Source organism: Furipterus horrens, unplaced genomic scaffold (assembly GCF_987537825.1).
Source record: "Furipterus horrens unplaced genomic scaffold, mFurHor1.1.pri manual_scaffold_2, whole genome shotgun sequence".
NCBI classification, from domain to species: domain Eukaryota; kingdom Metazoa; phylum Chordata; class Mammalia; order Chiroptera; family Furipteridae; genus Furipterus; species Furipterus horrens.
Window position 1 is genome coordinate 20,225,032 of NW_028327172.1, and position 27,239 is coordinate 20,252,270.

General features: G+C 38.3%; 1 protein-coding gene across 1 annotated transcript in view; it reads right to left on the minus strand.

Moving 5' to 3' along the window:
• CD44 (CD44 molecule (IN blood group)) overlaps nucleotides 1-27,239 on the minus strand; it is an 88,319-nt gene that overhangs the window by 20,341 nt on the left and 40,739 nt on the right. The window contains exons 4-8 of the mRNA XM_090262700.1: nucleotides 21,914-21,982; nucleotides 19,470-19,703; nucleotides 9,550-9,675; nucleotides 6,935-7,048; nucleotides 1,593-1,721 (exon numbers count right to left, since the gene is read on the minus strand). Of these exons, the coding sequence (XP_090118826.1) occupies nucleotides 1,593-1,721; nucleotides 6,935-7,048; nucleotides 9,550-9,675; nucleotides 19,470-19,703; nucleotides 21,914-21,982 (672 nt within the window). The remainder of the gene's footprint in view (nucleotides 1-1,592; nucleotides 1,722-6,934; nucleotides 7,049-9,549; nucleotides 9,676-19,469; nucleotides 19,704-21,913; nucleotides 21,983-27,239) is intronic.

Genomic DNA, 27,239 nt, shown 5'->3' on the forward strand with positions numbered 1-27,239 from the left:
CACAACCTAGCCATTCAAACTCATCTTCCTTTCTGACAAATGAATCTCTTCACTCTAACAAATTAATTTCTTGGCTTTTCTTCCTTTATGTCTTTATTTACATGAGTCTTCTTCCTACAAAAACTTTCTCTGACTATCCAGGTTTTATTCCACTTTTCTCAAAAACCAGATCCAATCTACCTTTCTCTGACACTCCCTGGAGGGTCCTCTGAATTTCTTTGGCGTTATTGTTGGTAACATTCATTTGACATCTATTACTTGCTGTCTCATATTGTTAGATAAATAAATGTTTTCTTCTCCTAGTTAAATTTTAAGTTCCTTAAGACCATGGACCAAGAATTGTACATTGTTGTGTCTCCACATGCCTTGCACACTAGCAGATATTTAATACCAATATAGTTTCTAATGACTAATATTTGGTGATATCTTTAATACTTGGGAAGGACAGTTTCAGAGTTCTAAAGATATGAAACCATAAAAACTTCTGGATCCATTTTGGAGATAATGTCGTTCAAATTCACTACAAAGAGATGTGGTCATTGTGCTCTTAGAGCTCATTTTAATAATGTTGGTGTTGTGCATACTCTTCGCAGTTTGGATCTTGATTAGTCAATGCCATGAGTAATAATTCACATCCCTATATCGATTCTTTGGTTTACCTCCCTTTTTGGAATGTCACATTTCTGTGACCAAGACATTTTGTTAAATAACAAAACAGAATGAGTAACTTTTCATGGGTATGGTAAGAAACATGGATTCTTTAACCTAATAAAGACTGAGAAAAGAGCGGCATCACCTCCTACAAACTCTTGCAGGTTCTCTAAGGAAAGTTGCCCTCTGTAGTGATAGAGGAAGAATTCTTTTTAAATACAAAAATTTGTCAAATAAAATCACAATCTTCCATTTTCCATTCTTACAGAACTACAATTAGTATCTTTTTTACTCTCTCTCTCTCTCCTTCTCTCATTTAAGTCTGTTTTTGAATAGTTTATAGGTAAATAAGAAAACAGAGATTGCATTCTATGTAAAAGTTGTCCACTTTTGAAATTCACAAACATTTATGGAGGGCCAAGAATGGTCTAAATCTCAGGTCACTGGGTACTATATCTATCTCTAAATGTGGCAAAAGTAAATAATAAAGTTTTCTGAGCTCTTTAGTTATTTGTTCAAAATGAGCACTCACCACTTTTTTGCCTTCTAAGATTTCTCTACCAAAGATAAGTTATATCTTTGGGTCTACAATGGAAATAGTCACTGAATCCAACACTTCACATTTTTAAAACCCTGCTCTAAGGAGTAAGTGAAAAAGGACTCTTGAGACTGCTTCTTCTTCAGAGGAAATGACTTCCGCTCCCATCATTTTAGGACTAATTCTTCTTTAACTCTCCTGCCACATTCTTCGCTCTCTGGTCAGGACCTTACATTCAGATAAATAGGCATATCACTTCTACCAAGAAAAGAAATTTTTGCAGAAACTTCAATTTCCTTGTTAAGAATGTAGAGTGGTCTAAAACCAAGGATGTATTTCTAGGAAAAAAAGCCATTTGGCAGCCTTCAAAAACAAAGTATAAAAAAGGCTCAGAGGCTATTACCCATTCTTCTTTCTGTTTGGTGACCTCGTCCCATGGGATGTGAGATTGGGTCCAAGAAATAAGTCCAGGAACTCTCCTCTTGACTCTGCGTTGTCATTCCTTGATTTGGATGGCTGTCATGAGTTGAGGCTGTTGTGACCATGCAGTTCAAGCAATTGTCAAAGTGTTAGTTGATATCTGGCCAGGGATACACTGATTTTTTAAAATACTTAAAAAAAAAAAAAATCTAGACAAGAAAATGAAAACATCTTCCTGGCATCCAGAGCCAGGAAGTTGCATAAACACAGAATGTTTTAGTAGGTATGAGTTCATTCATGCTCATTTTCTTAGCAATCAGGATGCAAACTGGAGGACACAAAAGTTTTAATGACTTCTCCAGTGGACAGAAGACGAGTTATAGACAAAGTGAAGATGAAGGAGTAGTTTTTGACCATGTTGCCACCATCCTTAAAAGAAGGAAGTATAAGAGTCCAAGTACATGATGTCCTTCTGAGATACCCACATCCCAGAGAAATGCACATTAGGATGGTAGTAATTTAGAGAAGGAATCAGGTAACAGCTGCTCATGAGATACATATGAAACTAAATGCCATTCATCTCAAAGGCATGAATGAAATCCATTAGAAGTATTACTTTCTAGCAGTGAGATTTATGGCTTAAATGACATGTAAGAATGTAGCACATGCTTTTGCTCCATTCTGTGTCGATGAAGAGGTATAGGCAGAAAAAATCAAAATAGTAGCCCCTGAGCAATAAACAACCACACCACATTGCCAGTCACTGACTCCATTGCTCTGCCGAGAATGCATTCAGAAGTTGCCACACACTGGAAGGACATTGTGCATTATAGTCCATATTGCAAATGGAAACTTGGGGATATTTCTCATTGGTGCCAAACAAGAATCTCACATTCTTTTACAAGTCAGGGTGTATTTCAATGTCTCTGTCACACAGACAAATGAATCCTGCATAGGAGCTTGCAGAGTCAAGTTATCTGGCTTAGATAGAAGGGAGTTTAGACATGGTAACAAGACTTGAGTTCAATTTCTACTATCCCACAATTCAAGAATAGGGACGGTGTGTTTTTTGTGTTTTGTTTGTTTTTTTCTGTAAATCTAAGAAAAAACCTTATATGTTTAAGGAGAGATCTTCAAACAGACATGACAAAGCACCAAAAGACATCAGACAGGTATTTTTCTCAAAATGTCCGGCTCCATTTCTTCAAACTTTGGGGTTCTGACTACATACTTTCTAACAAGCCCAGCATTTTATAGAACTTTCTGTAAAGCATGGACCCACATCATAAAGTAGATTCCTTTATAAAACAAAAGGGAGTATTTTATAAGATCAGAGTCTCTGCTACAATCTCACCAGGGGCTGCCCCAAACTAGATCTGAAAGTGACATACACAAAGGGCATTGTCTGTGTCTCCTTTATGTACTAATATCCACTCCTGTCCAGGTGATTTTTTACAAGCATTTAAGGGTTGGCTCTGTGTTGACCACACCATAATTTATTAAGGAACCTTAACATCTTGTGACAATTCCTTCAATAACTTATTTGTTCAGTGTCCTCAATGTTCAACATTTAACCCAAGAGGAAGTTGCCACTCAACTTGCTTGTTAAACCATCCGTTACCAGCTGTCCCTGCTGTTGAATAAGAGTTTTCTTTGGACATTTGGAGATATTCTCCATGCCATCCGTTTGTAAACCACTGCTCTTTCTGGGTGGCCATTTCTTCCATTGTACTACTAGGGGTTGCCAGAGCTGTGAGAAGAATTTAAATTGTGAGCCATTATTGTTTGATTTCCTCACCAACACATATCTTTCTATTTTAAGGGCATATACAGGTGGGAAAAAAATAGAAAAGGAAATCATCAAGGAGAGAGAGACCTCTGACCTTCTGAAAGGGATATCAGAAATCAAATGGCCAAATCTTTTAATTTTTCAGATGGGAAAACTAAGGTGCAAAGAAGTTTCCATTTGCTCGAAGTCATATAGCCAGATTAGCACAGTCAGAACTATACCACCAAGGTCTGTGAATTCCCAATATTATTCTTATTTTACTAAAGTCTACGGCTTCATAGATCCTGTCTCAGAGAATTGCCCAAAGATTTATCCTCTTTGTTCATGTGATTCTATTGCAAGGAATATATTACATGACAAGAGATGACAAGATAGCCCAGTAAGAGGCCTTCTGAATTGGTGGTCACATGACCCATAGTCCCAGGCCCTGGAAGCACAGAGAAGTAGATTTGCCCAGCACTAAGGATGCTGGGAATGACCAGGATGCTCCTCCACCAGCACATAATTAGAGTATGCCTAAGTGGCATCTAAAATTGCCAAATTCATTTTTTAATAAAATTAACTCAGTGGAAGAAAACTATTTTCGCCAGTGTTTGGCATTCTATAAACAACAGCAATGTGTGACAGACTAAAATTTTCAATCACTCAGTGTTATAGTTGTCCAGTTTTTAAAAGGACAAAATGAATTGAATAAAATTGTATCAGGGTGCTTATGGGAAAAATAAGAAAGTCATTGACATTTTCCTCCAGGGCAACCAGTAGTAGATTTTTAGCTCTCAAGATAAAGAGAGCTTAGAAACTTGCCGAGTTGAAGTAGACTTTGCAACATTAAAACTAGTTATATTTCATTATTTTAGAAAATATGTGTGATTTTATAGTAGCAAAAACATTTAAAAAATAAAACTGTTCTCACTTTACCTTAATATTGGCCAGAACATTCTTAGAGTTAATTTGTTATCAGATGTGAGTTAAAAAAAAAAAAAAAGTCTTAAGGTGTACTTCCCACCGACTATATCACTGCTTTCTGACAAATAATGAAGTTAGAACAACCATTGTGTGCAATTACAAAAAGGAAAAAATCAACTCAAACATAAACTTACTATTTAAAGTTTAAAAAAAGGAAAAGAAAAGAAATGCATGCACATATGTGCACACACGCACAAACACACACTATTCTATATGCCTTCTATCGTTATCTTTACAAACAATACGATCCTTTAAATACCCAGTAACCCAACCAATTGTTTTCAACATATGGGTTAGCAGAGTAGGATTTCCATTGTAAAAATGTGACTTTCTTTTAGAAAGTGTAACATTCTTTTTAAATAAGCCTTTGTACATTTATTTAACTATATGAAAATTCTTAAAGCAAGAATAAATGTTTGAATTTTTGCATAATTTTTCCAATAAAATTATGATATTTTTACTTTATATTTAAGTTTTGTACTAAAATCAAAAGTAGGGTCATTTCTGTATAACACTCAAAGGTTTTATCAATTTTCTGCAGGGCCTTTCCTTAGTCCGGTGAGATAGTCACATAACTCTTTGACATGTCTATTGTGTTGTACTGTTTCTTTGATAAAGCCCAGAGGCCACCAACCAGAATCTCTTCATGTTTTGAAAAGGCTGATAAGAGTATTACTGAGGCTGGTGCTGCTTTTCCTCTGGGAGGTTCTGCTATGTCAACTCCCTTTCAGTAATAATACCCCACCACCACCACCACCACCTTTTGACAGTATAGGCTCATAATTCTGAGCCTCTTAAGTAGCTTTTGTTTTTTTAAGCACAAACTGTCATAAGTCATTTTTAAAATATAGTGTTGGGGCCCAAAGAGGACTGGTACAGATTCTCATTCTTATTTCTTATTTCTCTCTTTTATCAGAAGACTCTGTTCTGAACTCAGCCCATAATCTTCATGCATACAGCAAATCTATCAGGTTAAGTAGTGAGGTGTACGCATGTTGGATGTATTCAGTACAATATCAGGACTTTTTAACTAATGCCTTAGCTAATGTATGAAACGTTTCTTTTGTTTTCTGAAGACATCCCTCAAACCATGAATTACCAAACCCCTTTGACTTCTCCTTTTGGATTCTAAGTGGATGTTTCTTACATTTTTGCTTTAGAAATATCCACAGCTATGAGCCATAGTTTTCAAAATGCTACAGGCTGTTATCCTAAATTGAGGCTTCTTTTATTCCAAATATAATAGGTATCTTTCAAAAAATAGATGAAAGAAGAGTATATACTTTCTATATTTTTGTCCTGTCTTCACTGTCCAGCAGCAAGACTTGGAAGTGTTTTTAGAAAACCTGAGATGTTTGCACATAAGTAGAAGTAACAGCAGCAAAGCCTTTCCCAAGTTATCCTAGGCTTAAAAATAGAAAAAGACCACCCATAGAATTCAAATGTAGACCATCTGAGCTATTGACTTTCCTCCAAAGAGTACAAAGGATCCCTTTCTATAATGTAGTGAGGAAAAGAATGTGAAGAAGAAACTGAATTCATCAAAGGTCTTCATAGAAAATAAAGATTCCATGGAAGAAAATTTAAAAAGAAAAGAAAAAGAAATAAGGATTCCAAAAAACAATGCACCCATCAAGCTTTCTTTGCAGATGCCACTACTAAGCACCAACAGAGTAAACTCTTCATTATACATTTTCATAAACACACAAAAATCACCCAACTGGAACCTCAAGGAATCTTTAACACAAAAGTCATATCTCAGATCTTTTCCAGATTTCACTTTTTAAATATTTTGGCCTTTTGGGAAACCCAACAAGTTAGCATTTTTTCTTCTAATTTCTAAAACTTGTGTGCAGATTTGGCAGCTTTTCATGCTCTGAGGATTAAAAAAATTATGGTGTGTCCATAGAAGATGTGGACATGTCTAAAAATAGTCTTCCCTCTTTGGAATGACTTCACTAGTTCATCTAACTCAGAACTGCTGACCACCATCCTTCTTACTTGTGCTTGTAGAATGCTGGGTCTCCTCTTCATCATCGTGCTTGTGATGAATGAGAGGAGACTGTGATTCCTGGGTCCAGTTTTCTCCATAATCACTGGTGCCACTTCTGTCCACATCTGTTGTGATGATGGTTATATGCACTGTGACTTTTCATCAACCAACCTTTGATGATTCTGTTCTTCCATTAAAGTGCATGATATTTAACAGTTCAATGCCTGAGCATCTACTAACAATAGTTTTGAGTGACTTCACCAATCTCGCTCAAGAAAGAAAACAATGGGCAAGGAATCTCTTAATGATGACCGGTTATTCCACTATAACCATTTTCTCAGGGGCATCACCATAAACATCTTAATGTATTCACTTTTATAACAGAGCAACATAAAATATCTTGTGCCCAGATAGATTGACAACTGACCCCTAAGTTGAATTGAGTATTGTCATGAAAGTTCTCTAAGAATTTGTGATGAGATATTAACTAAATTTCCCACTGTGTCCTGACCATTGACCTTTGCAGCATCATAGTTTGAGAAAAAAAATCTGTAATTAAGAATGCATATCCCATTACCAGTCATCCTTGTGGTTGTCTGAAGTAATACTTCTGGATTTAAAAAGCCTGGGTTCCACTGGTTCCAATCCTGGTTCTGTGTTGGGATGTCAAAAACCCGTGGTGTGGTTGAAACTGTGATAATGATGATTGAAGTTATTAGGAAAATAGTTTTTCTTGAGCTTTCACCACCTGTTTTGCACTTTTTCCCCTTCTTTGGTCTATATAGTGAATCATCTATACCAGGTTGTATAGATGGTTGAGTGGAAATGGAAGGGAAGCAGAGTGCCTTCAGCTCGATTCAGCCATATTGTGAAGCATCCCAGTGTCCTTTGCATTCTGTCACAGAATACGTTGGGGTTAGAACATGAGAGCTTCTGGAGGAAGCAGCCAAGGAAGCTGCAGCAGGAGGAAGAACAGCTTTGAAAATACCAGCCCTCCACCGAGGAGAACCAAAGACAGCAGAACTTTGCCCATCCATGCAGTTGGTAATGGCCCTTTGCACTTGAAAGATTAAGGAATTTGTATCACTGGCAAGTGCACTACATGTAGATCCTCAGAATGAAGAGGTACATACCTGATAGTTATACTGTGGTGATCACTTTATTTCGTTAGCAGTTTTGGTGGGGAAAGAAATACTCTGGGCATCCAGAGCTTTCCTATAGGTGATTTGAAGAAAGAATATCTACTTCTAACAGCCACATGACTTACCTATACATTTCTGAATATTTATCAAACACCTATAGTAATCTCATCAAATATAAAGCATTTCACAAGCAAGCCATTCATAGTCAGTGAAAGAAAACCAAGATGCATACATTCAGTAGAAAAATACCATAGGGAACCCACCGCCATCACCGCAGATCTCCAAGGGAAAAAAAGAGGCATACTGTCACCCAGAATGATAGGGCTGGAATAGGAGACACCCCCAACAGAAGGATCATGACAAAATCAGAATCAATGTCTTTTGTGAAAAGGTTATTTGCAAATCCATCCTAATTCTTTCAAACTTCACTCTGATACCCAAATAATACAATACTCTTTTCAGAACTATACAACTATCAGCTCTATTTCACAAGTTATGAAAATCAAGTTTAGAGTCATTGATCACATTTACAATAAGCATGAAAAAAGTGGCAGTTTTCATATGCCTATGGAAGAAAGAGGGCATCCTGCTGAATTATGTGCCTAGGGGCCAAGCAGAAAAGTGAACTGAAATTGGAAAATATGCCACAGAGATGAAAATTACCAAGGGAAACTTCCTCCTGGAGTGTAACCATACAATTTATTTTCAGGTTGATCTGTGTGGATTGCCATGCAAGAGTTTAGTTTCTTGGGTATCAAGATCACATCTTTATTAGTGGCTCCACCTAGAAGATGGGACCATATCCTAAACCCAGGAGAGAGTGTAACAATAGAGCTCCAGTGTTTCTGGTTATTTGGTTTTCTTTTTGAAGTTGTTAAAAGAGTTTCCTTGTTCCATAGACGAAGGTCTGAGGTGTCCAGGCTAAAACATATACCACTTAACAGCTTAGATATAAGGCATCTAATTCATCTCAAGTTGTTTTTTTTTTTTTTTCTCTATCAATACCATATATAGTTAGATGCCTTCACGGCCTAAGCTATTTTTTGGAGCCCTCCCTTCCTGGGTGCAGTCCATTTGGAGATGATACTTTCAGATTAGGAGGGTCAGAACTTCAGTGACCCAAGAGGGCTCATGTAACAACTCAATGTGACACCCTCGCAAAGGAAAAGCAGAGCTGTTGTGGAATCAGGTTCAGGATTCTCATCACTGTTCAGCAATATCTTAGATCATTACAGGTATGAATAGGAAACCCAGTCATCTGGCTGAGTATGAGACCAATCATTGCATTTTTAAAGGATATTTTTTTTTCATCTCAATTTCCATCTCTGTTCTCAAAATGTTTTATAATTGTCACAAATTTGGATATTGTTATGCAGTGGTTTTACTACTTGTTTTTAATAATTGGCACTGTTTTGTTAAAGCTCAACTGACATTTGTCCTTTGCTTTAATGTTTTTCTATAATATCCATGCCTGATTTGTTAAAACTCTGGATTTGTTCCTTTGACCTCAACCAGGTTTTGATTAACTAGGACAATTCTTGAGTTCTGATACCCACTGTTGAAGCCTTCCTAGGGCCATCTAAGTCTTCAATTTAGGCTCATCTACAACTTTTAATTAATATCTTCCCAATTACATGCTCAGGTCCATTGCTACAATAGACCATGGGCTCCTTGAAGGCTTCTTTTATCTTCGTGTTCCCTGCACCTAGCACAGTAATTATAGAATGAATATTTGTCATAAATTTTACTATGTCATTTTCTGACAAAGTTCAATAGTTCAAAGAGAATCTGTAGCAGCAGACCAGAGGAAGAACATGAGGCATTAGGAATTTTATAAAACATGTTTTTTCCCATTTCTCTCCAAATATGTTTTGGCTTCCATTAAAAAATCTATTTCTTCCTTTAAAATCTAATCAAGGTTTAACTAAGGTGTGATCATAGACTCTTGCTCATTTTTCATATTAACTATTTCCCAGGAGAAATACTGTTGGGCATCACTGAGATTGATAAGCCTTGCATAAATAGTTCTACTGTAATTGATTATTCTTACTGGTACTGGAGATAAAATCTTCATCATCATCAATGCCTGATCCAGAATGACTGGGGTGTTTGTCTCTTTCATCTTCATTTTCTTCAGTTGGCTCCCAGCCTGCTGAGATGATATTTGAATCCATACCTGTTGTGGTGACTTTCATTAGTAGCTGAGCTGGATGCCAAATAACCCACTTGACAAAGGAAGAAAATCAGACTCAGAGTGTATGTTGGAAATATCAAGATTTTAAGAAAAAAGTGAAATATTTGATGTGTATATCCCCAAATTCTTTTTTTTTTTATTGAATGGTTGAGAGAGGGAGAATAAGAGAGAGAGAGACAGAGAGAGAGAGAAAGAGAGAGAGAGATTGATTTGTTGTTGCACTTATTTATGCATTTATTGGTTGATTCCTGTATGTGTCCTGACCAGGGATCAAACCCCTAACCATTGCATATCAGGACAATGCTCTAATCAACTGAGCTACCCAGCCAGAGACTACCCCAAATTCTTATATCTTGGTTTCTGAAGCTAATCTATAGATTTAAAAACAATTGGCTATTATTTTACAACTGAATGGTCTCTTTAAGAAAGTTGAAGAATAAATATAGACACAACCCAACCAAAGAAGTAAAAGACAAAAAGGCCAATAAACACTTCCTCGTGCTTTTAGATACACTTATTAACTTATAAAGCATATGTCATTAAAGGTAGGACATCCAGCAGGAAATGAAATGTTTCACATGTGCCTACTTGCTTTGTCAAGCTATCTTAAAAAAAAAAAAAAAAAAAAAAAACCTTGGAGAGACTTCAGTCAAGATGAAGGTGTAGTTAGACATGTTTCACCTCCTAACACCACCATAGAAAGAATAACAACTAGAACCACCAGAAAATTGGCTATTTGGAAGTCAGACAAATAACGATTTAAAGAAGCCACATCCATCCAGATGGGTAGAAGGGGCAGAGTTGCAGGAACAAGGTGGAGGGTAGAGTGGCTCAGGCAAGTGGTGGTGGTGGAGGAGGCAGTGTAGGTGGCAGGACGAATGGTTCCCACATTCACATATGGTGGATAAAAATTGGGAGGGATACCCTAGAAGCAAGAGATCTCAGACCCAAGCTGGACCACACAGCCCAGGGTTCCAGCACTGGGAAGATAAATCCCCATTACCTCTGCCTATAAAAACAACTAGGGATTGGGGCAGCAGAAGAAACTGCTGAATTTTCACAGTTTAAAGGGTTCCCATGGTCTTAGAATGTACACAAACCCCAGGGCAGCAATTGGAAGGGTGCCAATTGCTTACAGGAAGTGGGTGAAGTGACTGGAAATGGGGCAAATGCCAAGAAAGTTGCCAGAAGCCAGGCAGTGACACTGACCCCTCTCCAAGCTCCCCACCACAAACAGAGCCACAAAGCAGTGAAGCAGGTGGCCCTGCCCTGGCAATTACTTAAAGCTCTGCCCCACAAAATATACAGGTGCCTTTGTTATACAGGCCATGCTACTAAGAGAGGGAGTAAAAGATGCTCTACATAATATACAGAAACAAGTACAGGGAGGCTACCAAATTGAGGAGGCAAAGAAATGTGGCCCAAATGAAAGAACAGAACAAACTCACAGAAAGAACTAAATGAAACAGAGGTGGCCAACCTATCAGATGCAGAGTTCAAAACACTGGTGATAAAGATGCTCAGAGAACTCATAAAGTATGGTAAAAAAAAAAAGGGAAAGGAAGAAATGAAGGTTACACAAAGTGAAATAAAGAAACATATACAGGGAACCAACAGTGATGGGAAGGAAGCTGGGATTCAAATAAATTATTTGGTGTGAAAGGAAGAAATAAACATTCAACCAGAACAGAAAGAAAAAGCAAGAATGCCAAGGTGAAAAAAATAAGAGGAGAGGCTTAGGAACCTCTGGGACAATTTTAAATGTACCAACATCTGAATCATAGGGGTGGTGCCAGAAGAAGAAGAGGAAGATCAAGAAATTGAAAACTTATTTGAAAAAATAAGAAAAGAAAACTTTCCTAATTTGTCAAACAAAACAGACATACAAGTCCAGGGAGCACAGTCTCCCAAACAAGCTAGACCCAAAGAGGATCACACCAAGACACATCATAATTAAAATGCCAAAGATTAAAGATAAAGAGAGAATCTTAAAAGCAGCACGAAAAAAGCTAAGAGTTATCTACAAAGGATTTCCCATAAGACTATCATATGATTTCTCAGAAGAAACTTTGCAGGCAAGAAGGGAATGGCAAGAAGTATTCAAAGTGATAAAAAGTAAGGACCTACAACCTAGATTGCTCTATTCAGCAAAGTTATCATTTAGAATGGAAGGGCAGATAAATGTCTGGGCAGACAAATGCTTCTCACACAAGGTAAAGCTAAAAGAATTCATCATCACCAAGCCAATATTTCAGGAAATGTTAAAGGGACTCAGAAAAAGAAGATCAAAACTATTAACATTAAAATGACAACACACTCACAACTATCAACAACTGAATCTAAAAATCAAATTAAGCAAAAAAAACAGAAGAGGAACAGCATCATAGTTATGGGGAGCACTTGGAGGGTTATCAGCTGGTAGGGGGGAGGGGTAGAATGGGGGAAAATGTACAGGGATTAAGCATAATTGGTAGGAACGAAATAGATGGGGGGATGTTAAGAACAGTACAGGAGAGAGAGAAGCCAAAGAATTTACAAGCACAACCCATGGACATGAACTAGGAGGGTGATTGCCGGAGGAAAGGGAGGCACTGGGCAGAGGGGGACAAAGGGAGTAAAACTGGGACAATTGTAACAGCATAATCAATAAAATATACTTTTCAAAAACCTTGGAATCTAAACACGTTAGTCATTTCTAGAATGCTTCAGTTGTATTCACAAATTGCTAACTCAGTTGTTATCTTCTCTAAGATCAGATCACTGCACTGTAAATGCAAATGAAATCTATGCTGCAGGTCTCAACAATATTTCAGCATACAGCAAAAGAAAAAAAAGTTTGTCAATTGACAAAGAAGTCATTCCTGTCATTTGTTAGTCAACCCTTTTGGCTCACTAAAGTGGACTGTAGCCAAGATTTGGAGAAATTCTCACTTTTCTCCTTTTAGAAGCAACGGCAGGAAAGAAGAAAACCCTCCACCTCTTCTCCATAGTTACTGGAGAAGGCGTCTCTTTACTGCAAAGGAGTTTCCTACATTTTGAATCATATTCATGCAACCTTTTGGAATAACCATTTGTATTTTCATACTGTTCATATATGAAAACCCCAAGAAGAGTTCCACTGATTGAGATTTTCTGTATTTTGTTAAGCTCTAGCTTTGCTATTGTATTTTCTCCTGAGAAGTCAAAAATTTTACATGACTTTGGCCATTTTAGAATACCTTTCAGAGTCGGAATTTTGCTCTGTCATCAAGAAAGACCTATCCCATTTTCACAGTCCCCTTATTAGGCTCCTCCTGGGCTAATTACTTTTATTAAATGGAAAAAAGAAACCTGCTTAATAGTGCTATAAAATCAAACATACAGATCTTAGAGCTCATGCATGATCCTTCTAAAACAACAGAAACATTTGTGAGAACACAATGCACTTCAATGAGAATTATTGAAGACTCTCAAGAAAATTATGAAATGAGGTAATAATAACTCATTATTATCATGGTTCTTGGACTCATGGTGGAAACAACCGTGAACACCAATCCTGAACTTCTTGCCTCTTGGTTACTGTTTTGGAAAATGTACCACTAGTGTTCATCAAAGCTGTTGTAAGCATAATTGAATCAATTGTTGAAAGGTTAATTATTGGTTCCTAAGAAATAGCATTGTATATGTTTTTACTCTTTTTTCTATTCAAGAGAGTTATCGATACTTGATATAGATGGTGGAATGAAAAGGAAAAAGCACAGAAGTTTCATTTCTTTCAGAGGCCCAGACTGTAGTTCATAGAATGTCAGAGATGGGAGAACCTGAAATATCATCTGATTCATACTCCTCATTTCAAATATGAAAAAATTGTACAAGATGGATCCTGACCTGTCTGAAGTCAGAAGGCTAAACAACAGAGGTTTCAAGAAGAGCATGAAAGCCGTCTTTGAATTTTGAAAAGCTATAATGTAAAAGAGAAATTAAATTTTTGTCTGTGCTCCCAACAGGCTAAATTAGAACCTGTGGCGAGAATTTCAGGGAGGTGACTATTCTTTCAAATGTTGAATTTAAAAAGTTAATAATCTGAACTATTCAACAATGAGCTTCTTCATAAAGTATTATATATCCCACCATCAGAAGGATCACTTTGGAGGAAAATTGTGATTAGAACTATTGATTGAACTAGACCTTTTAAGATCTTCTCCAAATCTGAGAGTCTATGACTCAAACCCTGCTCTTCAGAGTCTTAGCCCTTCATCATCCACACATTCTGTCTTGGCCAACCAATATTATTCTCCAAGAATGTAGGATATGATATTTCTGTGAGCAATCCCAGACACATGATCCCAGGTACATGGAAGGATGACACATGAAGTGAAGAATGGAAAAAAAAAATTGTCTTTCTGCTTTTTTTCCATTTAGAGTCCAAATCCTCTAGCAAGCTTGCCCATGATCACTTTTTATATCAACACTTTGCAAAACAGAGCAGGATACTTTGAGTTCCAGATTTTGAAAAGAGGAAAATCAATCAGGAAAGACAGATAGAGATGAAATGACCCAATGACCTCACTAATAAGACCAGAAGCAAGAGTCCTGATATGGAACCTATTAAAGACTGCTAGTTCTGTAACCATGATGTGCATCGAAAGAATATTAGATAACAGATGAAAAACTGAAAAAAATTCAAACAGAGACACTGAAACCATCATTAAAGTCCCAAATACAAAAATAAGTTGAATTAGATTCTCTTTTTCAGCTATCAAGAAAGCCCAGAAATGATCCAAGGTGAAACACCGACAAGATCATTTCTTTCACAAACTAGCATATTCTTTATTCCGCACTATCTATGTCCCTCCCTCCAGCATTCCCTCCCTCCAGCATTATCTTAATCACTATGATATGCAGTCACATCATCGGCAATATTTTCCTTTCTTGAGCATTTGTTGAAATAAAGAATATAGTGTATTCAATGTCTTAAAAGCTAAGCAAATGTAAAGAACCATTTTTGTTGTCTCCTTCTATAGAAAGAAAACCTAGTTATTTTAGGATATGACCATATCGTCCAGTCAATAAATGAAGATATGCTTGTAATCTCCCATTATTACAGACTGAATCTTTTCCCACAAAAGCTCTCAGGTCAACATACTTTGCAGGAACTTAGAGTTAACAGCCAAATATTCAGGGAGCTTGTTAGAGGCTTGGATTCTGGTGTAAAACAACAGGTCACTTCCTACACTTTGCAGTTGAGGTGCAAAGTATCCAGGGCCTACACTTTCTACCTGTATATCAATACTTCCCTCTATTATTATTGACAGTAATAATCAGCAGTAAGTAGGAGTATGAATTTTCTAACAGACTTTTTTTCTAGGCATCTCCTAATAGAAGCCCCTACAGAAAAAAAAATACAGTAGTCCCTCTCTATATTGCAGTTCATTTATCACGGCCTCACTGGATTGCGGGATTTTTAAAAATATTATATTTAATTATTTATCGCAGGTTTTTCCCTCTATCGCAGGATTTTGCGGTACTGTATATGTATGTTGTTAAAGTTACATAGGTTTAAGAGTGTAGAATAGATGTAAGGTTCTTACTTCGCGGGGGGCCGTAGAATGTAATACCCATGAAAAGTGAGGAAATACTGTAATTTTGATTATTTGGCATGTTGCCAAAAGGAAAACAAGTAGAACATTTGAGGGTATCAAGGTGTATCCCAGAACCATGGGGCTCTCTGATAAATGAGATGGTACCAGACCCTGTTCTTTCAACAACTGTGACAGAGCATCAGCAAAAAATGAGAATGGATGTCCTTTTCATGTCCTTTTCCTCAACAGTGAAAGACTTGGCATTCAGGACAACAAATAAGCAGAAGATATAACAGTTTAGTTGTCCTCGCTGTTGTTCAATCCTGAGTCTTAGGCTCTGAATGATCAAATCAGGACCATATCCAATTAATTTGCTCCTGAGCTGCTGCATGGTTATTTGAGTACATGGTTGAAGTAACTGAATCAATTATGAAAATATTCATCTTATGAGATCTTTCTACAAAACCTTTACTCTTAGTTCCCTCTCTATATAATGTCTGTATCTAGTGTAGAGTAAAGATTAGAAAAGGAGAATAGAGGCCTGATTTTATCTTTCCCCTCTCCTAAAGTCGCCTGGGATCTTAGGATAACATCAGAAATGGGTGTGAATTCAATGCTACTCCTTCTTCAAATGGAACCCCCTGTGTACAGAGTCAGAGCAAAATCAAGTAGCAACTTAACAGCCTATAATGGAAAGAGATTTTATATTAACGTGATTGGGTGACCCAGCCATGCACTGAAGGTCTTCAGTGCATAATTTCATAAAGTTGATTTTATTTGCCTATTTTTGGAGGGTCTTTAGAGGTGCTTGCCTGCTTCTTTTGGGTTCATCATTTTATCCAGGTAGGCTGTGATGACACCTGGCATTGGAAAGCTCCAGTGACACTCATTGACTTTAAGTCAAGCTTTAAACTGTACATAAGCCAAGCAAGAACTTTGCAAAAGGTGTGTGTTCAACATGTTGACATCGGATCTCGAGCATCCATCCATCAGTTCCTGTAACTTTTAATTCTAATTCAGAATGCACAGTATCTCCAGCAAAGAAACAAAACTGCTCAAGTTAGAGAAATTCTGGACTCTGTTCAAATTAGAGAAAGGATAATTGGTAATATTTTTACAATTTTGAATCTCTTATTTGACTAAATTTGGCCTGAGTCCAACATGTTTTCCTATAGAAAAGAACGGCAAAGATCACCAGGATAAACATCTAAACCACTTATGATTTTTAAAAACTATTTTGAGTCACACACCCCTTTGGAAAATCTGATATGAGTTATAGCTTCTGAAAAAATGTTATCCTACATGTACACATTCTCAAAATCTTGCATAGTATTTCAGGTGGTCTTTTATGCCTTATGGTATATCATTGAATCTATCGGAAGTTTAGAACTCCAGGTTAAAAACTTGGACTCTACGCACAATACACATTAACCACCTGCACAATATATTCTATACTACAAAGGATGAATTTTCTCAGAATAAAGAGTAGAGAGAGATAGGAGCCAATTTCACGAACAATGACCTGAGATAAACCTGAGCATTCCCTGAAAATTTGCAGACATCCCATTCTTACCTCAAAAACTTATTAAAGATGCATAACTCACAGTACCCTCACCCTATAGTACACCAAAAAGAGACCAACCATAAGTAAACATACAGGAGCAATACAGAAATTGGCATTATTTCTGTTTTTCTGAGGAGATATAGGAAAAAGCTACTGCCTAGCCAGCAGTTTCCAATTTTCCACACCCAAGTAAGCAATATATATGACATGTATGTGTGTGTGTGTGTGTGTGTGTGTGTTTCTTTGGCAGCCAGGAGACAAGGAAATAGAATGCTCCCAGGCAGAGTCTGCTTCCTGAATTAGGTTAGATTTATGGATTCCAGAGAATTCCAGATCACCAGCAGAAAAGAAGCTGATGACATGCCTCCAGGAGGGCTCTTCCAAAAATAACACTTACAATAAAAAGTTCGCTGAAAATCGAAACCTACCCAGATGGTTGTTCTTATTGGCCTTCCCTATGGCCACCCACTAAGGACCCTTAAAGAAAGAATGAGCCAGCTAAGCCAAAGAGTGATTCTAGGTACTCAGCCAATCCTCCTCTTGACCTCTGCCCTCCTGAATAATTAGGGAGGACTTTTGATCACTCCCTCTCACTAGTTTCCAACTCTCAGTCCAACAGTCATGAGGTTTTGAGAATCTCCTCATGGGCTTAGAACATATGGTCTATTCAGGAACTTATCAGTGCTAACTTTTTTATAGTATGCCATATGCCACCTTTAAGTTTCCACCTGATTGTTTTCTTTGACACCCTTCATTGCGTGCACTGATTGAATGGAGCTGCCATTGGCCTAATTGGATCCTACAGCAGGTCAATAACTCTCGGATTAGCCCTGGACTCACTGTGGTGGACAAATGAGTCTCTTTCTTAACTACTGAAAAAACCTAGCTAAGTGCTCTGGAAAGAGGAAAGCATGATTCATTTCTCATCCCACATCCTGAATTAGGTTTCAGTGAAATCTCATAGCACACTTCTTCCTTGATTTCTGAACAGTGTGTAGGCTCCATGAAAGTAGGTCCAACTCTGAGTCCTCAGCAGCTAGAGCAACATCTGGCACAGAGGAGACCTCAAATATTGGTTGAACGAATGACTAGCTTACTGATCCTTACTGCTCTTCTGTGTCCCTCTCTAATGGTGCTGACAACTGGATCCTAGGCATTAGAATAGACCTGGAATGGAGTAGGTCTTCCAAATGTATTTGCTGGCTAACCAACAGGCAGGAAAAGCATGGTCCTTAAAAGATGTACTATGAATTGTTCATAAAACGTGCTAATTGACTTTCTTAAAGCACATGTGAAATACTCACTGTTAACAGATACATTTGTCAGAATTTTCTTTGGTGGGGAGACCTGACCTGCTTCCTGCTGAGACCGGTAATTGCTGTCTGCCAGCATCTGACTTGCCCTGATGATAAACACCTTCAGCAGGCCCGCTTTTAAAGGGCGGGGAAATCAAGGAGCAACAAGGAGCCAGCAGCAGCACCAAGTTGGTTTGCAGAAGCTTCTCTCAGGAAAGGTTGTCCACAGGATTACAAACAATGAAGTGACAAACAGTTGGCTCCAGAGAGCCAATAATCCAGACAGTGTGGGCAATTTGAAAGAATCTGCTTTTTGAAATGCTTCAAAGACTCTGCAGAGGATGAGCAGAACCCCAAACCTATTTGTACTATTATTATTAGCAAGCTGCTAATATAAATTTAAAGCATGGTGGAGCAGGTAACCTTGCATTAAATCATGGTGCTCTGGAAGTTTTCCTCGCTTCTGGGTGATGAGGAATAGGAAAGGTTTCTGTCTTGAGCATTCACAAATCAGTAAATTTCTGCCACGCTCTTCGGAGAGCAGAGTCCCACCCCTCTGGAGCCGTAGCCAGGAAAGGAGCAAGTCCACACCATACTAGGAAAGCCGCTGAGGAGGCAGATGCCCTATTTGAGTTTGAATACTCCTCCACAGCAGGAACGCAGCCAATGGGGGGGGGGGGGGGGCGTACAAAGAAGGAAGTGAAGGAGACAAAAGGGATATTTAAACACTTCCCAGTGAAGCAAAGCATGGGGCCCATTCCCAGAGAAATCTAAGGCAATGTTTACATATTTCTGCCCTCGCGGTGCCAAGGTAGTGAATGACCCACACAAACTAAGCACGTGTTGAGAGCCTTCCCCTACAGCCTGGAAAAGAAAACTCTTAAGCAGATTTAATCAGATCAGATAACTCCTTCAGCTATGTTTCCTTGGACCAAAAACAAAGGAATCGTTCAGTAAATCTTGGGTGATGAATATGACTGAATATTATACAATCAATAACATGAGTATAAATCAGGTTTAAATAGAAAAATATAAAGTTAGGTGAAACATAAAGGAGCCGACGAGATGGTATACAACTGCTGTGATCCAGAAGGAAACTAAAAAACTTCTCAAATGGCACTTCTTATCCCACAGTAAAAAAAACAGAGTTGCAGATTTAAAAAAAAAAAAAAACTGTTGGCAGTAGCAGTCAATGCATACAGGGCACTGACAGCCACCACAGCCCACCTCCCCAAATGACATCACCAACTTTGAGACAGGAGACAAGCGACACAGGAGTGCCTGTCTCTCAGGAAGGACAGAGATGTTTTTGCCAATGAACAGCTATTGGAAAGCACAGTGATCCATTCTCCTTACTGGTAACGGAGGCATCCTCTGTGTAGTTGGGCACCCAGGGACCGTCTTGGTCGTGGGTCGGGTGTTCTGTTGGAAGGTGGGTGTGGAAGATGGTGTAATCTCTTGGAGTGCTTCTTTCACTGGGGAATCCACTGCTGAAATCATCCTCGGTAGCATTGCTAGCATTGATGTCGTCAGGGTTAGTTCTGTATTCGCCTTTCTTGGTGTAGCGGGTACCATCACGGTTGACAATACCTGGGAGACAGAGAAGGCACTTTCAGAACTTGACAGCTCACATTTTCTGAGTATAGAAAAGACTTTGAATTATCATGTAAGATGGTGACTGTAGTGCTGTTTTTCTTATTTATTAAGAAGAGCAATACCTAACTACCTATCTAGTTGGGTGGGGGGTAGATACGTAGCTGAAGCATTGAGAAAAATGTACCCTCGCCTGCCCACTCATGCACCTTGGAAATGGGGATGGGGAAAGAAGGTGTGTTTAGGGCATCCCTGTGTTTGCAGTCCAGCTTTGTGTGGCTCTAGACAAGAAGGTAACTCTTTGAGCTTCAGCTTTGTCACTTGTAAAATAGGGATAATACTACCTTCTGTTATGAGCACAATATAACATTGTATATAAAGTGCTTAGCACAGTATTCACAGTATAGCTGGTGCTCAACAAATGGTAAATCTCCTGCCTGGTCCCTGCTTTCCCTTCTCAAGAACATGTAAACTTGGTGTTATTATTACTTCAACTTATTTCCAGAAAGGATATGAAGTAGGAGACAGAGGCTATTAGCATTATCAGGGAATATATATTGGCAAACCCATGAAGAATTAGATATTTTTTCTAATGGCAAATTTTGTCAGTTTAAGTGAACCCCAACTCCTGGCTAAGAAATTAGCATGCTTGGATATTGAGAGAGCCTCTGCCATCCTCTGTGAAATTCAGCCTTAAAATTAAGAAGCACAAGTGTATATTAAGATTAAAATCTTTGGTTTAAAGAAGAAAATGACTGAAATGGACAGGAGGAGAAAAAGGAAGGATAAATTCATTCACTGTTCCTTCCTAAAAGTATTTTCTGCTGTCAAGTCTGGGCCACTCACTGCCTAATTACGCATTTACCTGAAATTACTGTTTGCTGCATTGCATTGGTAGGACTAAAGACTCCTTTTGACCATCTATCTAGCTTGCCCAGGTGGAACTATTCATAAAACATAAATTTAAAAATATTCCAAAGTCTCAATCACTCTGATAATCTCCGCAGATGAGGATCTGATAAGGAAATATGTCCAAACTTGTACAGGTCTGGACTTCAAAAGAGATCTGTGGGAACCAAGGAAGTGGGACACTTATTGAGCATCTACTATGGGCTCAGCATGCATTAGACATGCTATCTTTCTTAATTCTCATAAAAAAAAAAAAAACTCGTATGTTGTTCCATCACCCAGATGAGCAAACAGAAGCTGAGAAAGAGTGAGTCATTCCTCTAAGTTCACCCAGGTAGTTAAGGAACTAGGATTTAGGACCAGGCCTGACTGAGACAGCACATATCACATTGCAACGCCTCTGCTTCCTTTTGCAAAGCACAGGCCGGGGACCATTCCCTACAAAACAGAGGGCAGAGGGGCTGGATTTGTATATTCCAGGGAAATTCTCATTCCCCTGCTACTGTCACCACTGTTCCTAGGCACACTGAGGGTCTGGCTCCTAGCAGGCAGACATCAGGCCTTCTCAATACTGTGATACTTCTCAAAGAAATGAGGATCAGAGGCAATAAGATCAGAATTAATTACATGACCTATTTTAAAATTTTGATTAAGATATTCTGTTTTCTACAGTGCCAGATGCCTACTTCTGGGGATCATTTTAGGTGGGCATGGTATAAATAATGTTGAATCACATATCAGGAAGTTTATACCCTTTATAATTATTTTGTAATACTCTAGTTAAATCAAACACAAAATCTGGGGGATAGAGTGCCCTTCCCTACCACTTGTTTGTCCTTCTCTATGAAAGAAAACACAGCTCAGAGCCTTCAGATGCCAGAATTTAAGAATATTATTTAATTTTCCATACATTTAAATTTATTTTTCAGGTTATCTCCTAATGATGACCAGGGATATTGGCATTTCATTTTCAGTTTAAAAAATAAATAAATGTATTTAAAAATAAATGTATTTTAAGTAGAAAAGAACGGGTCAATTAAGTGAAAAATATTAATAATAGTGCCAAATAAAGTGAGAGTGGTTTTCACATGACTGAAGTTTGAGGAACAGTGTGTTGGGGCAAACCAGACAGTGTTTTAAGCCATCGCAGAACAAGAGGAAGGGTCATTGACTCATAGCCAATGTGCCCAGTCTTAGCAAAATGACTGCTATTCTAGTCAAATATAAACCATAGAACATGCCCCTGACCCCCTTTCCAAGAACAGGAAAACTCAATCAAAATGACAAAAGATACATACTTATGGTAATCATTCCCTCAAAGGAATTGGGCAGGTCTGTGACTGATGTACAATCTTCTCCTTGCGGTGCTATGAGATAGAAAAGAAAAAAAGGCATGAGAACACTAAAAACTATGAGCAAAATTGATTCCCACTTCTATTAGTAAATTAGAATGAAATTTTATTATAAATTATCCCAAGTAATTTTCTTTTTCTGAACCTTTGTTAAGTCTCCTGGGAACTTCTCTGGCCTTTGTGACACAGTTTTCATCTTTATTTAGCTTCACACATTTTTTGGAAGCTCACTTGTTCCTCTTCCCACGCCAACAAATTCATTCATTAGCAAATATATATATGTTTTATATCAGGCATTGTGGAAAGCTGGGGGCACAATGATCAATAAGATAGACATGGTCCTTCTCTAAGGAAGCCCAGATTAGAAATTTATTTCTTAATTTGTTGTTATAAAAGTAATCTGGGAACTCTGAAAAACATTTAAAAACATACATAACTATAGTAAGAAAATCATGTGTAATCCCAATAATCTACAAAAGTAATGAAAAAACATGGCAGACAAATATAATCAAATGTTTATCAATATGAACATTATGAGAATCTAAACATTAAATAACCAACAAATTTTTCTTGACAGAAATATTTAAAAACAAACCAGTCTTCAATCTTTTATTAATGTATTAATTTTTTATTAATTTGACTTCTCAACATGAAGCTTCTGAGGTTGCCTACCTTTGGTCCATGTGCCCAGAATATTCCCTGAGATTACTCTTTTGGCATATGTCACTGTGGGTATCTCTGGCTTCTTTTTCTTTTGTCCTCCATTTATCATCCATCATCCCCTTCTACCTTTGGGAATAAAGCTTTCTGACTATACCTTGGGCCTGCCTGATTACCCAAGACATGAATAGTAGCCCTCTGAGAAACACTGTGTGAAACCTTACGAAAACAGGCCTTGCAAGTTCTACCTTGCAGGCCGTCCCTTGAGTCCTGAAAGAAGATGGCAGAATGCCTTAACCAACTGTTCCATTCTTGTCCAAGTGCTCTAGTCAGTACCTAGATCTTGTGTTGAGCTCTAAAATCTCAAAGAGCTTTAAACTGGCTTTGCATTTATAGGAAGGCTGGATCCAATTGTGCATTACAGTTTTTTTACACGGTGTGTATGTATGTGTGTGTAAAATGTAAAATGGCAACTTATTTCTTAGGTTGGTTTCTCCCAGAGTTGCTTATTGGCAAAGAGCAAGGAAGAAAGGGATAGATGGATGGATGATGGAGGAAGACAAACAGAATGCTATCAAAAGGAAGGCTATTATCACAAGTATTCTAAGTATCCTGCCATAAACCATTGGGTGCTCATAACATTGGACAAAAACATGAGTTGAACAGAACAGGGTTTGGTTGCTTCCCAGTTCCTAGGAGCATCTTTTCCCACAGATGCTCTTCACCTGCCTATTTCTTTGGCCTCATAGCGGAACTAAATGGCAGCTTTATATTTCCAGCAGAGAAAAGCGGGTTTTAGGAAAAGCCATTCTTGCAAAGGCTGATTAAAAGATCTTGCAGAAGAGAGACTCTCCAAAGAGAAAGTCACCTCCCTGGGAAAGCCATTTCTCACCATCCAATCTAAACCAGCCCCTCACCAACCCCCATGCCCGTCACCATCATGCATTACCTGCTCTCATTTCTGCCTCAGGCTTACCACTATCTAAAATCATCCTGTTCATTTTCCTAGATGGCTGTTCATGGCACATCTCCCAAACCCTACCACCTGCTCTGTACCCACCTCCACAGAAATATTTAAGCTCCAGAATATGAGTAGGAACCACATCTGTCTTGGCCAAGAACATTTATGTATGATGGAGACAGAGAGGTACTCGATAAATATTGTTGAATGAATGAAAAAGGAAAAAAGTCCATTCTTCTAGTAAACACACCTAAGATGTTAACCCTGAAATTGGTCTGCAAATATAAGCAGGCCAAAAAACATTTAGATAAAGCCTGAATGGCAATGCCATAAGAAATAGTTAAAGAGAGTTCCAGATATATCAGTTCATTTATTCATTTTAAGCATTTACTCAACACATATGACAAATTGCATAATTTTAAAAAGAGCAAAAAAAAAAAGAAACATGTTCTTCTTGTTTCTGCTTCTGAGGAATTCACAAGGTCATGGGGAATAATAATAATTAATATTTATTTTGATTTTTAAAGTTTTCAAAATACTTTTCCAGTGAATCCCTCACTAGAAAATTAGGGCAAATAGCCACCCTGGGTGATCCTGAAGGAGTATCTCCCCAGTCTACTTTGGGGACACCACCAGAAACTGGCCTGACCTGTGACATACTTCTGATATTGTCACATTGCACAGACCAGAAACAGACCTTAGATTATGACTTCTTAATGGAAGGAACTCCACCAAATTTAGGCATAACTGCAGCTAACAGTAGAGTGCACTGGAAATTTCTAGGAGTTAAGTTGTAATAGAAGGATGCACGATGTCAAAAACACTAAGACATTTTTGTAAATGATTATTAGAGCATTTGTTCAAATGAATCCCTGTCATGCCCCAATTCACCTTCTTCTATAAAGCGCATCAAAGCTGGCAAGCATGCTAAGATGAATGGTGACCCAAATGTGCAATTAATACATTCATGCTCCTGGGTCAGAGAGCAGGGCCTCATTTGACAGCCTTTCCTTCTGTTTAATGAGCATTGTGTTGCTGGGAGAATCAGACCTGGTGCACTTTTCCTGAACCTAAAGATTTGGTGGAAACTCTGAGGTGAGCTTCCTGGGGGGGGGGGCTGCATCTCAAAACCTTGCCTCCACGCACTAAAAAGCCAAGAAAAATGTTAATCATTCAGTCTAGCCAATCGCTCAGTGCCAGATAGAAAGGTGCCTTCCTCAATGCTTGATACATTTTAGGTATCCAATAAATATTTGTTCAGTAAATGAGTAAATGAATAAATAAATAAATGTAGAATCTTCCCTAACTTCCTCCTTCATAAGAGGATGAGGCATTTTATTTAAAGCCAATATTAAAAATGAACTAATTCAAGTCAGTTCTCTTTGTGGTTAACAAGAAGTCACCAGGCTCAGGCTGGGCCTTATCGCTGACAGATGAGGGAAAAAACCCCACAAAGCCTTTGCAGGGCCTGCCTTATTTTCATTTGTAAGCCACAGGCTGTGTTTTATAAAAAACATTGCTGAAATTGTAAGCATACAGAAGCTATCTGCTAAGACTGAGCTGGCTTTGGTCCCTATAACCAGTGTGTGTGGGGATTGTATCATTGGGTCCTGCTGGTAGTTCTCAGGCTAAGTTGCATTCAAGGATCTTTCCAATGAGATCTGTAGCTTACTTAATACCCCTATCATCTGACTCTAAAACAAGACAGTTAGAATCTATGTATCCTTCAATAAACATTGTTCTCAAGGTCCTTCACTTTTTATCTTGTTCCTTCAACAAGATTAAGTCCCCAGATAAGAAATACAGTCCCTGGTTCTTTCTCACCCCACTCTGCCCCGCACAGTACAGAGTGCATATAGCTGATCAATAAATAAACTTTTTAAAATTAAAAATAAAATAAAATAAAAAACTTACAAAAGCAGCCTACCCTTATTGAGTAAATCTGGAAAAAGGGAAAAGAAAAATATCACTTTCAACTTCACTACTTTAATACAGCCGCTTTTCTATGCAATATGCCCCCAGGACTTCTCAAACTTTTCAACTAAACTACTCCCCTCCACCAATGAAAAGGAACGTTAAGCAGTACTGTTCCCTCCTTTCTTTGAGGACAGGCCCAAACTTATGGTCAAAAATAAGGACAGGGAGAAAAGTCTCAGTAGTAACTTACCTAGATGGCTTCATTTCTGGGCAATAAAACAGTGTGAGTGCCCACCTTTTCGAATTAAGTTTCTTTTCGGCAAGTGATAACAACTTGTAAATCAGGTGAGATGTTGTGGATATGCAACAACATAATATATTGCATACATTCACTCAACACAACTCTGTGGAAGATGCAGCAGGCAGTAGGTGCTAGCTCTTTTCCATAGGGCTGACCCCCTCATCTAAAGCATGGTCTTCCCAAATCTTCCATGAGCTCTGGCACTAAGATAAGCTAGCTAGACCACATGTGGCTCTGTGGCTCTTTCCTATTTATTTGCAAGGTTTTTTTCTCATTATCATGTCATTAGAATGGCCATTCTGGATATAGTTGCTGGACCTGGGTATAGGCCACATACTGTGTAGCTTCAGCTGGACTCTCCCCCTTTTGGTTAAACTCCATTTGTATTCTTTGTTCATATGACTGGGAGGAATAAATAGTCTACAGTTTTCTCCTTATGTTGAGCATCCCTCCAAAGGTTTAGTGACCGGTATATATATTTTTTGTCACTCCATTTCAACTAACTAGCCCTGATCATTTCTCTTTCTCCTTAACCCTTTGAATCCTCACTCTGATCCCCACTGTTCATGCAGCAGTAGGTGGGTGGTATAGCCTAAAGCTACTGATGTAATCTTACAATTTCTTTGACGTTCCTACTTTGGCATAAAAGTCCATGCAGGTTTTGTATTCTACTGCCATATATAATATCTGTGTTTGTCTCATAAAAAATAATGCCTTCAGTCATCATATAATAACACCTGTGTTCATGTCATACAGAAAATGTCTTAAGTTACTTTCCAAATAATTTAAAGACAGGAAGGATGGAAAACTGGTATGCCAGGTAGATGTGTCAAGTTTACCTTGTGGATTTATCTTCCCCTTCACACAATGTCAAACCTTTAGGCAGAACAGAAGGCTCAGTTTGAGAAGTAAAACATTTGATTGTTGGCGTTGAAAAATGACACTTATGGGTCTGACTTTTCTCAGAAGACTCTGAAAATTCATGATGTATAGAATTCTTCAGTTTTGCTGGGGCCTGAATCAGACCTGTAAGCATGTGTTTCTAGGCTTTTGTTGGAAGCAATTCCTTAGACCGGGAGGGGGCCTGGCCACCAGCCCAGCATGCAAATCTTAACTTGGCATCCTTATTCTCTAGTTACTAAGTTCTCAATCGTTGAGTAGGGACACTCGACAAGGTCAAAGGCCTTCCATACATCCTCCCAATGGTCTCACAGCATATAATAAATACGTCTAAGCTAAGCCATTTGGCTTGTACCCCCTTGCTCTCATTAGATTCACATCACTTCCCTATCCAAAACCCTGCCATGACTTCCCATCACACTGAGAACAAAATCCAAACTCCCCATCATGGCCCACGAGCCCTTATGCGCTCTGGCGCCTGCTTACCTCTCTGACTTCATTCCTTGGCATTCTTTCCTCTGCTTGCTGGGCTT